The 13,734-nt window shown below is 37.4% G+C and overlaps 1 protein-coding gene across 1 annotated transcript in view; it reads right to left on the reverse strand.

The window, feature by feature from the left end:
• The window catches only part of AK9 (adenylate kinase 9), a 128,050-nt gene that overhangs the window by 76,162 nt on the left and 38,154 nt on the right, over positions 1-13,734 (reverse strand). Inside the window, exons 12-15 of the mRNA XM_025859292.2 lie at positions 7,470-7,614; positions 5,016-5,129; positions 4,834-4,929; positions 2,956-3,104 (exon numbers count right to left, since the gene is read on the reverse strand). Coding sequence (XP_025715077.1) covers positions 2,956-3,104; positions 4,834-4,929; positions 5,016-5,129; positions 7,470-7,614 — 504 coding nt within the window. The remainder of the gene's footprint in view (positions 1-2,955; positions 3,105-4,833; positions 4,930-5,015; positions 5,130-7,469; positions 7,615-13,734) is intronic.

Consider the following 13,734-nt stretch of genomic DNA (forward strand, 5'->3'; position numbering starts at 1 on the left):
TGAGAGACATTGAAGACCTCTCCACTGAAAACTACAAAACAACACTGGGAGAAATTAAAGACCAAGATAAAGTAAGGCTATTCTATGCTCATGGATTAGAAGACCCAATATTGTGAAGATGGTAGTTTCCATCAAATTTATTTATAGATACAATACAACCCAATCAAAATTCCAGCAGGTGTGTGTATGTGTGTGCGTGTGTGTGTGTTTGCATGTGTGTGAAAGTTGATGATTCTAAAATTTATGTGGAAGTAAAAAGGACCTATAATAGCCAAGATACTCTTGAAAAAGCAAGCAGAACGAAACAACTTATGACACAGGGAAGGATGCAGTGACAGGAGAAACAAGCTGTTGAAGTATTCCGCCTTCCAGATTTCAAGATTTATTAAAAAGCTACAGTAGTTAATATGTGTGGTAGTGGAGTGCAGATAGACAAATAGGTCCATGGAACAGAATGGAGTATCCAGAAATAGACCACACAGATATAGCCACTAAATGATAGTGGGGAAAGGTTGGTCTTTTCAATAAATGGTGCTGGAACACAACTGTAAGAGTATATATGTATGTATGTATTATAATTATTTGTTATCAAAGTATCATTGATATACAATATTATATTAGTTTCAGGTGTACAACATAGTGCTTCTACAATTAAATACATTACAAAATGCTCACCATGATAAATGTAGTTACCATCCGTTCTGTCACCATACAAAGTCACTATAATATTACTGACTACGTTCTCTATGCTGTATTTTTTATCCCCTTGACTTATTTCATAACTGTAAGTTTGTACCTCATCCCCTTCCTCATGTTGTGGTTTTAATTTGTAGTTTTCTGATAATTAATGATGTTGAGTACATTTTCATATGCTTATTGGCCATTTGGATATATTTTTTGTATACACAAAATTAATTCAAAATCGATTTTAGCTCTAAATGTGAAAGGCTAAGCAAAATTTACAGAAGAAAACCTAGGAGAATATATATCTTCCTGACCTTGGACAGCCAAGATTTCTGAAACAGGCCATAAGAAGCACTAACAATGAAAGAAAAAGTTAATCAATTGGGCTTCATTCAAATTAACTTCTATTATTCAGAATAGAAGATATTTGTAAAGATAGTTGCAATACATCTAACAAAGGACTCGTATGCAGAACACATAAAGAACTGCAAATGAAAACAAAGATACACTATTAAAAATGAGCAAATGACATAAAGGAGCATATCACTTTATCTCACTACCTTTTTTTAAGGACTTTATTTTCTTTTTGTAGAGCAGTTTTAGGTTCAGTCTAGCTACTTTTTTTTTATGATGTTATGTTAATCACCATACATTACATCATTAATTTTTGATGTAGTGTTCCATGATTCATTGTTTGCGTATAACACCCAGTGCTCCATTCAGTACGTGCCCTCTTTAATACCCATCACCAAGCTAACCCATCCCCCCACCCCCCTCCCCTCTAGGACCCTCAGTTTGTTTCTCAGAGTCCATAGTCTCTCATGCTTTGTCTCGCCCTCTGATTTCCCCCCCTTCATTTTTCCCTTCCTGCTATCTTCTTCTTTTTTATTTTTTTAAACATATAATGTATTATTTGTTTCAGAGGTACAGGTCTGTGATTCAACAGTCTTACACTTAGCACTCACCATAGCACATACCCTCCCCAGTATCTATCACCCAGCCACCCCATCCCTCCCACCAGTCTAGCTACTTTTTAAGAATAGTCTTACTACTCACAGAGACCATCAAAACTGATGACAAGTCAAAGTCTCCTGCACAGGTCTCTGTTCTCTTGAGAAAGACAATCTGATATGAGATTTGATGTTACAACCTCATGTGATTTAGACTCCTCCACAATCTCAGAGTGGCAGTTTATCATCTAATGACACCATATACATTCCTATATCAGAGGTGTTTTAGTACTCCTTGTAGATTTGTATCCTCCAGAATAAACTCTGAAGAAATGGAGGAAATCCTCAGTGAAGGGCAAGGATGGGACTTCTACAGTGCTAAAGACGTCCCTCACTTGCCTATCTCTCCTCTGGGATACTTTGTCTCACTTTACATGCAGAGATGACAGTCCTGACAGTAGGTGAGTCCTACACCTTGTATATATCTACTTACCACATAGTACATGATAACTCAAATATTGGATTATACATCAGCCTTCTGCACCTGACTGATGGCTCCTTAAAAAGCTATGTTTAATTCATCTTCATATCCCTAGAATTTAGCACATTAAGGGGGCAAAGAGTAGGTTCTCAGAATGCTTCTGAAGGAACCAACTGATGACAGAACAACCTGAAGAGATGCAGAAGAAGTTGAAAGATCTCTATGGGAAGCTCAGAGGGGGACAGCAACTTACCTTGGGTACAGCCTGGGGCTCAAGGAGCCCGCCCAATGTGTTATAGAGTGGTTCTATACTCTCATGGAATATTTTTTTCTCCTCATATAATTTTAAATTACATAATTCTCAAATTACAGAGAAAATCCAAAGAAGTTCATTGAAAGCCCAAAACAGATTTGTTGTCTTTGCCGTGAATGCTTACTCAAGATCTCTGTACAAAATAGACCCATGTGGATATCTTGTTCTTTATAAGCCAAAGATAAGCCTTCTGATTTGCCAGTGGTAGGACACAGCATCTGAGGCTTTAATTTCCCCTAGGTTGGACAAGTACTTGTGTGTTCATCCATTTCCCTTAGGAATGCATGTTTAAGGTGGTTGGATGAAATAAGTTAGCTATGGAGTGAAATTTGTCTCAGTTTACAACTAATTAGAAGAAATATCTAACTTTGGTACTGGCTTCATAGGCACCATATTTTAATGAACTGAACTCAAAGAAAATAAAAGTTAAAGAAGGATTAATTTCAAAGCTATGAAATTGTATTGCATAATTGTTGATACATTGAAAACTACCAAAGAACATAAGCATTTGGATCTGGACTTCTTACCTCTTTGATGATTTCCCCTAAGATTTCAGCATGTTTTTCATATGGCTGTTCAAAGTTCATATCCTTTGTCATTTTCACAGTCTCCTCTATCATAGAAAGAACCTCTGGATGCTCTGCAGTTACCTCTTCTATTGAGTCTTCTAATGCATCTAAAGTAAAATAACCTAATGCCGTTAATAATTTTAGTGGACAATGCTACTTGCAATAGAACATGATTATTAATGCTTGGTCCAAAAAGTACTATCTTTGTGTTACTGCAGTACATGCTCCAAGAAGGGGGAAATAGATTGAGGAGGAAATGTTAAGTCAGGAAACATAAAACATCAGAGCAGTGGCTTAGAGCCAGTGCATCAAAATGAAAGTGAATGAGGTAAGAAGTCATGTCCAGCAGGAGTCAAAACCCAGGAAGCCAGGTAGAAGAGGTAGGGACCAAAGGATTCCAGGGTCAAGCTAAATCATGAGCATCAAGGTAATGAATCAGAAAACAAGAGGAATACTTCCAATTACAAGCATGGGACCACGTGAAACAGCAAGAGGAAAAGAGGTAGGCAAGTTGGCAGGGATGGAAGAGAAGGTGGCACAGGCTGGTTTTTCAAGTGTTATACTTCATGCTTGCCCTCACTGCATGCTGAATAACTCTACACAGTTATGTTGGCTCATAGGCTGCATCAGGATATAAGTATTCAACCACTCCTCTAATTAGACAGAAGACTGGCAGCCCCTCTACTTCAAAAACATCAAAGTGATTTAAAAGACAAATGACCCAATGTAGAAAAAAATATGAAAAATAAGTGACTAATACAGAAAGTTTTTACAGAAACATATAACTGATAGGACAATTTAGAAAAATGAGCAAAAGACAAAAATGGTCACCTCAGAAAAGAAGAAATATAAATGGTTATTAACAAATATTAAAATATTAAATTTCAGAAATCATCAAATAAAAATTAAAATTATAGAGAATATACCAAGTAAACAATAACACACATTTTGTATATTACTGAGGGAAACATAATTTGGAATAACTTATATGCAAAGCAATTTGACTCTGTCTATAACTTCATACTCATTAAACTAGTGATTATACCTATGTCAACATGCAATGAAAAGATTCATTAAAGCATTATTTGTAGTAGCAAAAAAAAATCTGAAAAATAAGTTTACAACATAAAGAACTACTTAAAACTATTACCTATGAACAGGGAAATAGTGCAGTAATTTAAAATGAGGATTAAAATATTTCCTAATGAAGTAATATAATTAAATGTATTATGAATCAAAAAAGGTAAAAATAGTTTACATCGTATGCTCTCAATTATGTTAATATGTGAATGGAAAAATTTTATAAGGGTACATAGCACTAAATAGTAACATTTCACAGCTCAAACTCTAGGTTTGTGATGTTCTGATTCCAGTACATTAGACAGATTTTAAGAATTTATTATCTTATTAGTTTTTTTCTTCATTCTAATAAATCTCTGTTCTATAGCTGTTCAGTTTAAATCTGTAAGAGAAAAGCTAACTATTTTTCAACCTAAGTGTCCAATTTTTGGGATAATTTTAAGTTTCAATGTTAAACATGATAAAGTATGAAATAAATGGAAATAAGATCCATAAGCATGGCATGAGCCATTCATTTTGGGTTTTTTTGTTTTGTTTTTTAAGAATTTATTTACTTATCTGACAGAGAGAGAGAGAGACAGCGAGAGAGGGAACACAAGCAGGGGGAGTGGGAGAGGGAGAAGCAGGTTTCCTGCTGAGCAGGGAGCCTGATGCGGGGCTCAAGCCCAAGACCCTGGGATCATGACCTGAGCCAAAGGCAGACACTTAACCGACTGAGCCACGAGGTGCACTGAGCCATTTTGTTACCATCTTTACCAGTTTTAGAGGACTGATCATCGAAGACATTTTCTGAAATCTTTTTGTCTTCATTGTCTTCTAAAAAACGATCTTTTTGAGATTCATGAGTGAACACTGCATGAAAGAATAATATGCTTTATCAGCTAATCTGTTTAGATTAGGAAAGCTTTGGCCAAGAACATCAGAATATATTTTTTTACCATCTTCATCAAATGAAGATCGTGACTCTTCTAAACTCTTATATGCATCAGATGGGAACTTGTCATATTCTTTCCTTTCAAATTCTCTTTCAAGTATTCTTGAAGTTGACTGTGCTAAAAGACAGTAATGGGCTGTGTTAGCAAAATATAGTTGGGGGTAAGCAGACAGGAACAGTGATTAAATCTTCTGCTTTAAAGACAGACGAGTGTGAGTTCTGACTCAGGCAGTGTGGCTTTGGCAAATCATTTGATCTCTCTGTTTCAATTTCTACTGGGCAAATGGGGATGATCAAGCCAAAAGCATTGTTCTAAGGATTAAATGAGTTAATAGACTCAAGCACTGAGAAAATGCTTGGCACACAGGAAGCCTAATGCATGTTAGCTGCCTTCCTCTGTATTATAGAATTTTCTATGTTAAAAAACCTCAATAATCTCCACTGACAAATTTTTCTTAAAAGTATACTGGGAGTGAAATTAGCAAAACTAGCAAATTAGTGGAACCAGCATGAAAATTCCAACTAGAAAAGTTTTAAGAACCCTACTGTCAGATTTATTCTAAATCCGAATTCTAAAGTATGGAATTTGAAAAAGAAAAGGAGACTTTTAAGTTTGTGGTGTATGAGAGATGGCATCTATTTCTATATTCTGGTGGGAGAAAGCAATATGTGGAAAGATCTAAAATCTATGATTTCATGCCATAATTTGATGTGAAAGGAATCACTACAGAGTCCAAGAAACATCATTAATCACTGTTCTTTCTCCTGGAGCCTAGCTAGTTCCTTCTTGATCCAGGTTTCAGTTAAATGTCCTCTTTTCAGAGAGGTTTTCCCTGCTCATCCTAACACTCCAGCACCCCTGCTCCAGTCACTGCCTGACCCAGTACAGTGTTACATTTTTTCTATCTGTTCACTTGTTCCCTGACCCCCATCCTCCATTAAAATGTAACAACCACAAAGACAGGAGTTCCATGTGTCTTGCTCACCTCTGTAGCCCAGTACCTAGAATCATGTCTAACACAGAGTACAAGGTTGAATGAATTAATGAGTTCATTTTGTCCAGCCTTAAGTAAGTTGAATAAAAAGCCATCTTAATAGTCTTTGCCAATATTTCTCAAGCTTTAGTTTGTGAATTGTCCATGAGTATTTAATAAACTTTTGGCTTTCATTTTGAAGATAATATACTAAAAACAAATTCATCTGGATCATCTGGATGATCGTTTGGATGGCATGTAATTTTTTATTTTATTATGTTCAATTAGCCAACATATAGTACATCATTAATTTTTGATGTAGTATTCAATGATTCATTAGTTACGTATGATTCATTAGTTATGTATAATACCCAGTGGTTATCACAACACGTGCCGTCCTTAATACCCATCACCTGGGTACCCCATCCCTCCACCCCCTCCCTTCTGTAACCTTCAGTTTGTTTCCCAGAGTCCAGAGTCTCTCATGGTTTGTCTCCCTCTCTGGTTTCTTCCCATTTAGTTTTCCCTCTTTTCCCCTGTGGTCCTCCATGCTATTCCTAATTTTTTTTAAAAAGATTTTATTTATTTGAGAGAGAGCAAGAGTGTGTAGGAGTGGGGGGAGGAGCAGAGGGAGTGGGAGAGGCAAACTGCCCCCTGAGCAGGGAGCTGGGAGGCAGGGCTCAATCCCAGGAGCTCAGGATCATGACTTAGTCAAAGGCAGACACTTAACCAACTGAGCCACCCAGGCACTCCAAGGATGGCATGTAATTTTAATGCTGGTCTTTTTGCTGTTTTTGTAATCCCTTGGGCACCGTGTTAGACTCTTTTAATTGTTTATAGGCTGCTGAGAAAGAAGAGACAGATTTATTAGGCAAAAAACCTGTTCTTTCCTAGCAAAAGCTCAACATTCCCATGTAGGAAGAGATAATTTCTTTGCTATTTAAACAGTTTCAAGCACAGAAAATGATAGAAGCTTCCCAATTTATATAAAAAGTTTTCCTTATCTGTAAAGTTAAAGAATTGTGTTAATTGATCATTAAGGTTTCTTCCAGTTTCATTGCCTTATGACTGTTTTGAACTTGAAATTAATATTCTCCAAATAGAAAAAAACTAATTACAATTGGGGCCGACCCACGTTTACATAGTAAAACAGCCGCAGCAGCAACAATGTAAACTCCGCAAGAATCAGATGGAGTCAATAAAGGTATAAATTCTATTCAGTCTCTGCCCAGCAAGCAAATCCACAAAAGTAAATCCAAATTTGGAAGCTCTTTCTGATTCCTTTTCTTAGAGGTCTAGGACTGAAATCTTTTCTCTATTTGAGTCAGGTTTATGTATATTCATGTCTTCAATCAATTATTAAGAGGCTGCACTGTACAAGGTGCCAGGGATACCAGGGCGAGCAAAGCAAGTCCCAGCCCTCGGGCAGCCAAGTTGAATTGTTGACCTCTGCTTAGAACACACATGTGACAGAGATGGTTCACCTTGTCTTTTAGCTTGTAGTTTTATGAAGAGCTGCGCTCTCACAGCTTTAATTGCTGCTTCAGTGGCCTCCGCTATCGTATCTCTCACTAACATTTCAAGGGCTTTATCAAAACGCGGTTGAACAAGCTTGGCATAGTCAATTACCTGCAAAGAATATTTGAGAAAACCAACGGAAGCACAAATCACTGTGAATATTAAACACATTGTTCAACTACATCTATACTTATCTACCTCAAACATCTTAATGCCACATGAGATATGTTATTTTCAGAATTCAATGATTATTGAGTACATGCTTTCATAGAAATTCAGTCATACTTTTCATGTAGTATGATATACTTAGATATGTATCATGTAATATATATTCAAGTGACACAAATTTTTTAAAAAAATCAATTTTGCATGTATAACTTACATACAAAAAAAGGCATCCATTTTACGTATACAGTTTGATGAGTTTTGACAAATACATACACATAATAACAACTATAATCAAGATATAGAACATTTATATTACCCCAAAAAGTTCTCTCATGCTTCCTTATAGTCAGTTCCTGACCCCTGGCTACCACTTTGTTTTTGTCCACTCTAAATTAGTTTTGCCTTTTCTAGAATTTCATATAAATGGAATCATACAGTATGTAATCTTTTCCAAGCTTTCCCGCCCTTAGCACAATGTTTTTGAGATTCACCAGTGTAATTGTATGTATCAGTAATCTGTTCCTTTTTATTATTGAGTAGTATCACTGTGTGACTATGCCACAGTTGTTGTTGTTTTTAATCCATTCATCTTTGTTGGGCATTTGGGCTTTTCCAATTTGGAGCTGTTATAAATAGACTAGTAATGCACATTTCTGAGTAAGTCTTTTTGTGGACATATGTTTTTATTTCTCTTGGACAAATACCTAGAAGTGTAATTAATGGGTCATATGGTAAGGGTGTATTTGATTTTATAATAAGCCATTAAACTGTTTCCAAAGTGGTTAAACTATTTTACCTTACTACCAGCAATTATGGAAATTGCAGTTAACTCCACATCTTCACCAACACTTGGTTTTGTGAATCTTTTAAATTTTAGCCATTCTAGTGGGTGTGAAGAAGTATTTCATTGTAGTTTAAATTTACAGTCCCCTAATCACAAATAAGTTTGAGCTTCTTTTATGTGCTATTGGTCATTCACTTACCTTCTGTTTTAATCATATGTTCAACTTTTGTCCATTTAAAAAAACTGGATTAGAATTCTACATATAGGAGCAAGATGGTGGAGGAGTAGGAGACCTAAATTTCGTCTGGTCCCAGGAATTCAGCTGAATGGGGATCAAACCATTCTGAACACCTATGAACTCAACAGGAGATCGAAGAAAAGAATAGCAGCAACTCTCTGAACAGAAAAGCGACCACTTTCTGGAAGGTAGGACGTGTGGAGAAGTGAATCCGAGGCGATATTCAGGAGGATAGACAGCGGGGGAGGGGCCCTCCGTCAGCTGCTACTGGCAAGTGATAGAGCCACGGAGCACAAAATCGGAAATTTTAGAAGTTGGCTCCGCTGACGGATGTTGCTCCAGTGGCTAAGCGGGGCTGGAACCCTTGCTAGGACACTGTGGTCTCAGGGCCCTCGGGGTCACAGAAAGACCGGGGGTGCCTGAGTGCAGCAGAGCTCCCAGATTTCGGAGTGGGGAAGCTGGCTGCAGAGACAGAGCCGAGGAGCGGGCTCTCCGCTCGGGGTTGCCATAAACTGTGATCCGCAGCCCGGTCCGGCCACTGCTCCTCCAGCAGGGACCCAACAAGCGGCAGATCCGGGGAGACTCCCTTTCCTCCCCTGGGAGGAATGGTGCAGGAGCGCACCACAGGGATCTGCTGGGCTTGGAGACTCCACATGGGGTCGGGTGCCAGAGATAGAAATGCTAGGTCACAGGCCAGGTGAGAAAGGAGTGCAGCCGGAGACTGGGGAGACGGGAGTGATTGACTGCTTTTCTCTGGGGGCGCACTGAGGAGTGGGGCCCTGAGCTCTCAGCTCCTCCGGGGCGGAGATTGGGAGGCCACCATTTTCACTCTCGTCCTGCAAAGCTGTACGAAAAGACTGCAGGGAACAAAAGTTCCTGAGAGCCAACCCCAGCAGATTACTTAGCCCAGACCCGGCAAGGGCGGGGCAATTCCGCCTCCAGCAAAGACATTTGGGAACCACGGCAACAGGCCCCTCCCCCAGAAGATCAGCAAGAACAGCCAGCCAAGACCAAGTTTAATGATCAATGAGAACGGCAGAACTGCTAGGGGAATACACTGCACATAGAATTCATGGCTTTTATCCCATGATTCTTTAGTCTTTCAAAGTTAATTTTTTCTTTTTTAACTTTCTTTTTCTTTTCTTTTTTTTGAATTTTTCTTTTTCCCTTTTTCAACCAACATCTTATCAATCCCTTTTTTAAAAATCTTTTTTATTTTTCATTTTTAGAGTCATATTCTATCCCTTCATAGTAGTTAACCTTATTTTTGGTGTGTGTGTGTGTGTGTATAAAAGTTGTTCTCTCTTTAAAATTTTGGGATACAGTTTCTTTTAGCAGACCAAAATATACCCTAAATTTCTAATGTATGGCTTTGTTCTAGTCTCCTGCCTGATCACATTCTTTCCTTTTTTTTTTTTTAAATCCTCTTCTTTCTTTTTTCAACCAACTTCTTGTCTTACCAATTCCTTTTATAAAATCTTTTATAATTTTCATCTTTACAATCATATTCCATCCCTTCATTGTATTTACCCTTATTTTTGTACATATATAAGTTTTTCTTTCTTTAAAATTTTGTGAGGCACTTTCTTCTAGCAGACCAAAATATGCCCAAAATCTAGAGTGTGGCACTCATCTATGCACCAGCCTAATCATATTTGATCATATTCTGGTTTTTTTTTTTTTTTTTTTTCTTTTTCCTTTTTTTCCCCTCATTTTTCTTTCTTTCCCTTTCTTTTCCCCCAGTTTCAGGTCTCTTCTGATTTGTTTAGTGTATATTTTTCTGGGGTCGTTGTTACCCTGTTGCATTGTGTTCTCTCATTCATCTATTGTCCTCTGGACAAAATGACAAGACAGAAAAAAATCACCTCAAAAAAAAGAACAAGAGGCAGTACTGACTGCCAGGGACCTAACTGGTACAGACATTAGTAAGATGTTGGAACTAGAGATCAGAATGACGATTTTAAAGATACTAGCTGGGCTTGAAGAAAGCATGGAAGATATTAGAGAAACCTTTTCTGGAGAAATAAAAGAACTAAAATCTAACCAAGTCGAAATTAAAGGCTATTAATGAGGTGCAATAAAAAATGGAGGCTCTAACTGCTAAGATAAAGGAGGCAGAAGAGAGAAGTAGTGATAGAGAAGACCAAATGATGGAAAATAAAGAAGCTGAGAAAAAGAAAGATAAACAACTACTGGATCACGAGGGCAGAATTCGAGAGATAAGTGATACCATAAGACGAAACAATATTAAAATAATTGGGATCCCAGAAGAAGAAGAAAGAGGGGCAGAAGGTATATTGGAGCAAATTATAGCAGAGAACTTCCCTAATTTGGGGAAGGAAACAAACATCCAAATCCAGGAGGGACAGAGAACCCCCCTCAAAATCAATAAAAATAGGTCAACACCCAGACATCTAATAGTAAAACTTACGAGTCTCAGTGACAAAGAGAAAATCTTGAAAGCAGCTTGGGAGAAGAGATATGTAACCTACAATGGTAGAAACATTAGATTGTCAACAGACCTATCCACAGAGACCTGGCAGGCCAGAAAGGACAGGCATGATATATCCAGAGCACTAAATGAGAAAAATATGCAGCCAAGAATGCTATATCCAGCTAGGCTGTTATTGAAAATAGAAGGAGAGATAAAAATCTTCCAGGACAAACAAAAACTAAAGGAATTTGCAAACAGGAAACCAGCCCTACAAGAAATATTGAAAGGGGTCCTCTAAGCAAAGAGAGAGCCTAAAAGTAACATAGACCAGAAAGGAACACAGACAATATACAGTAATAGTCACCTTACAGGCAATACAATGGCACTAAATTCCTATCTCTTAATAGTTACCCTGAATGTAAATGGGCTAAATGCCCCAATCAAAAGACACAGGTTATCAGATTGGATAAAAAAAAAAAAACAAGACCTATCGATATGCTGCCTGCAAGAGACTCATTTTAGACCCAAAGACACCTCCAGAGTGAAAGTGAGGGGGTGGAAAACCATTTACCATGCTTATGGACACCAAAAGAAAGCTGGGGTGGCAATCCTTATATCAGACAAATTAGATTTTAAAGCAAAGACTGTAATAAGAGATGAGGAAGGACACTATATCCTACTTAAAGGGCTATCCAACAAGAAGATCTAACAATTGTAAATATCTATGCCCCTACCATGGGAGCAGCCAATTATATAAGCCAATTAATAACAAAAACAAAGAAACCCATCGACAACAATACAATAATAGTGGGGGACTTTAATACCCCTGTCACTGAAATGGACAGATCATCTAAGCAAAAGATCAACAAGGAAATAAAGACTTTAAATGACACACTGGACCAAATGGACTTCACAGATATATTCAGAACATTCCATCCCAAAGCAACGAATACACATTCTTCTCTAGTGCCCATGGAACATTCTCCAGAATAGATCACATCCTAGGTCAAAAATCAGGTCTCAACCAATACCAAAAGATTGGGATTATTCCCTGCATATTTTCAGACCACAATGCTTTGAAACTAGAACTCAATCACAAGAGGAAAGTTGGAAAGAACTTAATTACATGGAGGCTAAAGAGCATCCTACTAAAGAATGAATGGGTCAACCAGGAAATTAAAGAAGAATTAAAAAAATTCATGGAAACAAATGAAAATGAAAACACAACTGTTCAAAATCTTTGGGATGCAGCAAAGACAGTCCTGAGAGGAAAGTATATAGCAATACAAGCCTTTCTCAAGAAACAAGAAAGGTCTCAAATATACAACCTAACCCTACACCTAAAGGAGCTGGAGAAAGAACAGCAAATAAAGCCTAAACCCAGCAGGAGAAGAGAAATAATAAAGATCAGAGGAGAAATCAATGAAATAGAAACCAAAAGAACAGTAGAACAGATCGACGAAACTAGGAGCTGGTTCTTTGAAAGAATTAACAAGATTGATAAACCCCTGGCCAGACTTATCAAAAAGAAAAAAGGAATGACTCAAATAAAAACATAAATGAAAGAGAAGAGATTACAACCAACACCAAAGAAATACAAACAATTATAAGAACATATTATGAGCAACTATATGCCAGTAAATTAGATAACCTGGAAGAAATGGATGCATTCCTAGAGCTGTATCAACTACCAAAACTGAACCAGGAAAAAATAGAAAACCTGAACAGACCTATAACCACTAAGGAAATTGAAACAGTAATCAAAAGTCTGCCAAAAAAAGCCCAGGGCCAGATAGCTTCCCAGGGGAAATCTACCAAACATTTAAAGAAGAATTAATACCTATTCTTCTGAAACTGTTCCAAAAAATAGAAATGGAAGAAAATTCCAAACTCGTTTTATGAGGCCACCATTACCTTGATCCCCAAACCAGACAAAGACCCTATCAAAAAGGAGAATTGCAGACCAATATCCTTGATGAACATGGATGCAAAAATTCTCACCAAAATACTAGCCAGTAGGATCCAACAGTACATTAAAAGGATTATTCACCACGACCAAGTGGGATTTATCCCTGGGCTGCAAGATTGGTTCAATATCCACAAATCAATCAATGTGATACAATACATTAATAAAAGAAAGAACAAGAACCATATGATTCTCTCAATAGATGCAGGAAAAGCATTTGACAAAGTACAGCATCCTTTCTTGATCAAAACTCTTCAGAGTATAGGGATAGAAGGTACATACCTCAATATCATAAAAGCCATCTATGAAAAACCCACAGTGAATATCATTCTCAATGGGGAAAAACTGAGATCTTTCCCCCTAAGGTCAGGAACACGGCAGGGATGTCCACTATCACCACTGCTATTCAACATAGTATTAGAAGTCCTAGCCACAGCAATTAGACAACAAAAAGAAATAAAAGGCATCCGAATCAGCAAAGAAGAAGTCAAATTCTCACTCTTTGCAGATGATATGATACTTTATGTGGAAAACCTAAAAGACTCCACCCAAAAACTGCTAGAACTCATACAGGAATTCAGTCAAGTGGCAGGGTATAAAATCAATGCACAGAAATCAGTGGCATTTCTATACACCAACAA

The sequence above is a fragment of the Callorhinus ursinus genome, unplaced genomic scaffold, assembly GCF_003265705.2.
Source record: "Callorhinus ursinus isolate GAN/ISIS: 27379988/994484 unplaced genomic scaffold, GSC_fseal_2.0 scaffold6, whole genome shotgun sequence".
NCBI lineage: Eukaryota > Metazoa > Chordata > Mammalia > Carnivora > Otariidae > Callorhinus > Callorhinus ursinus.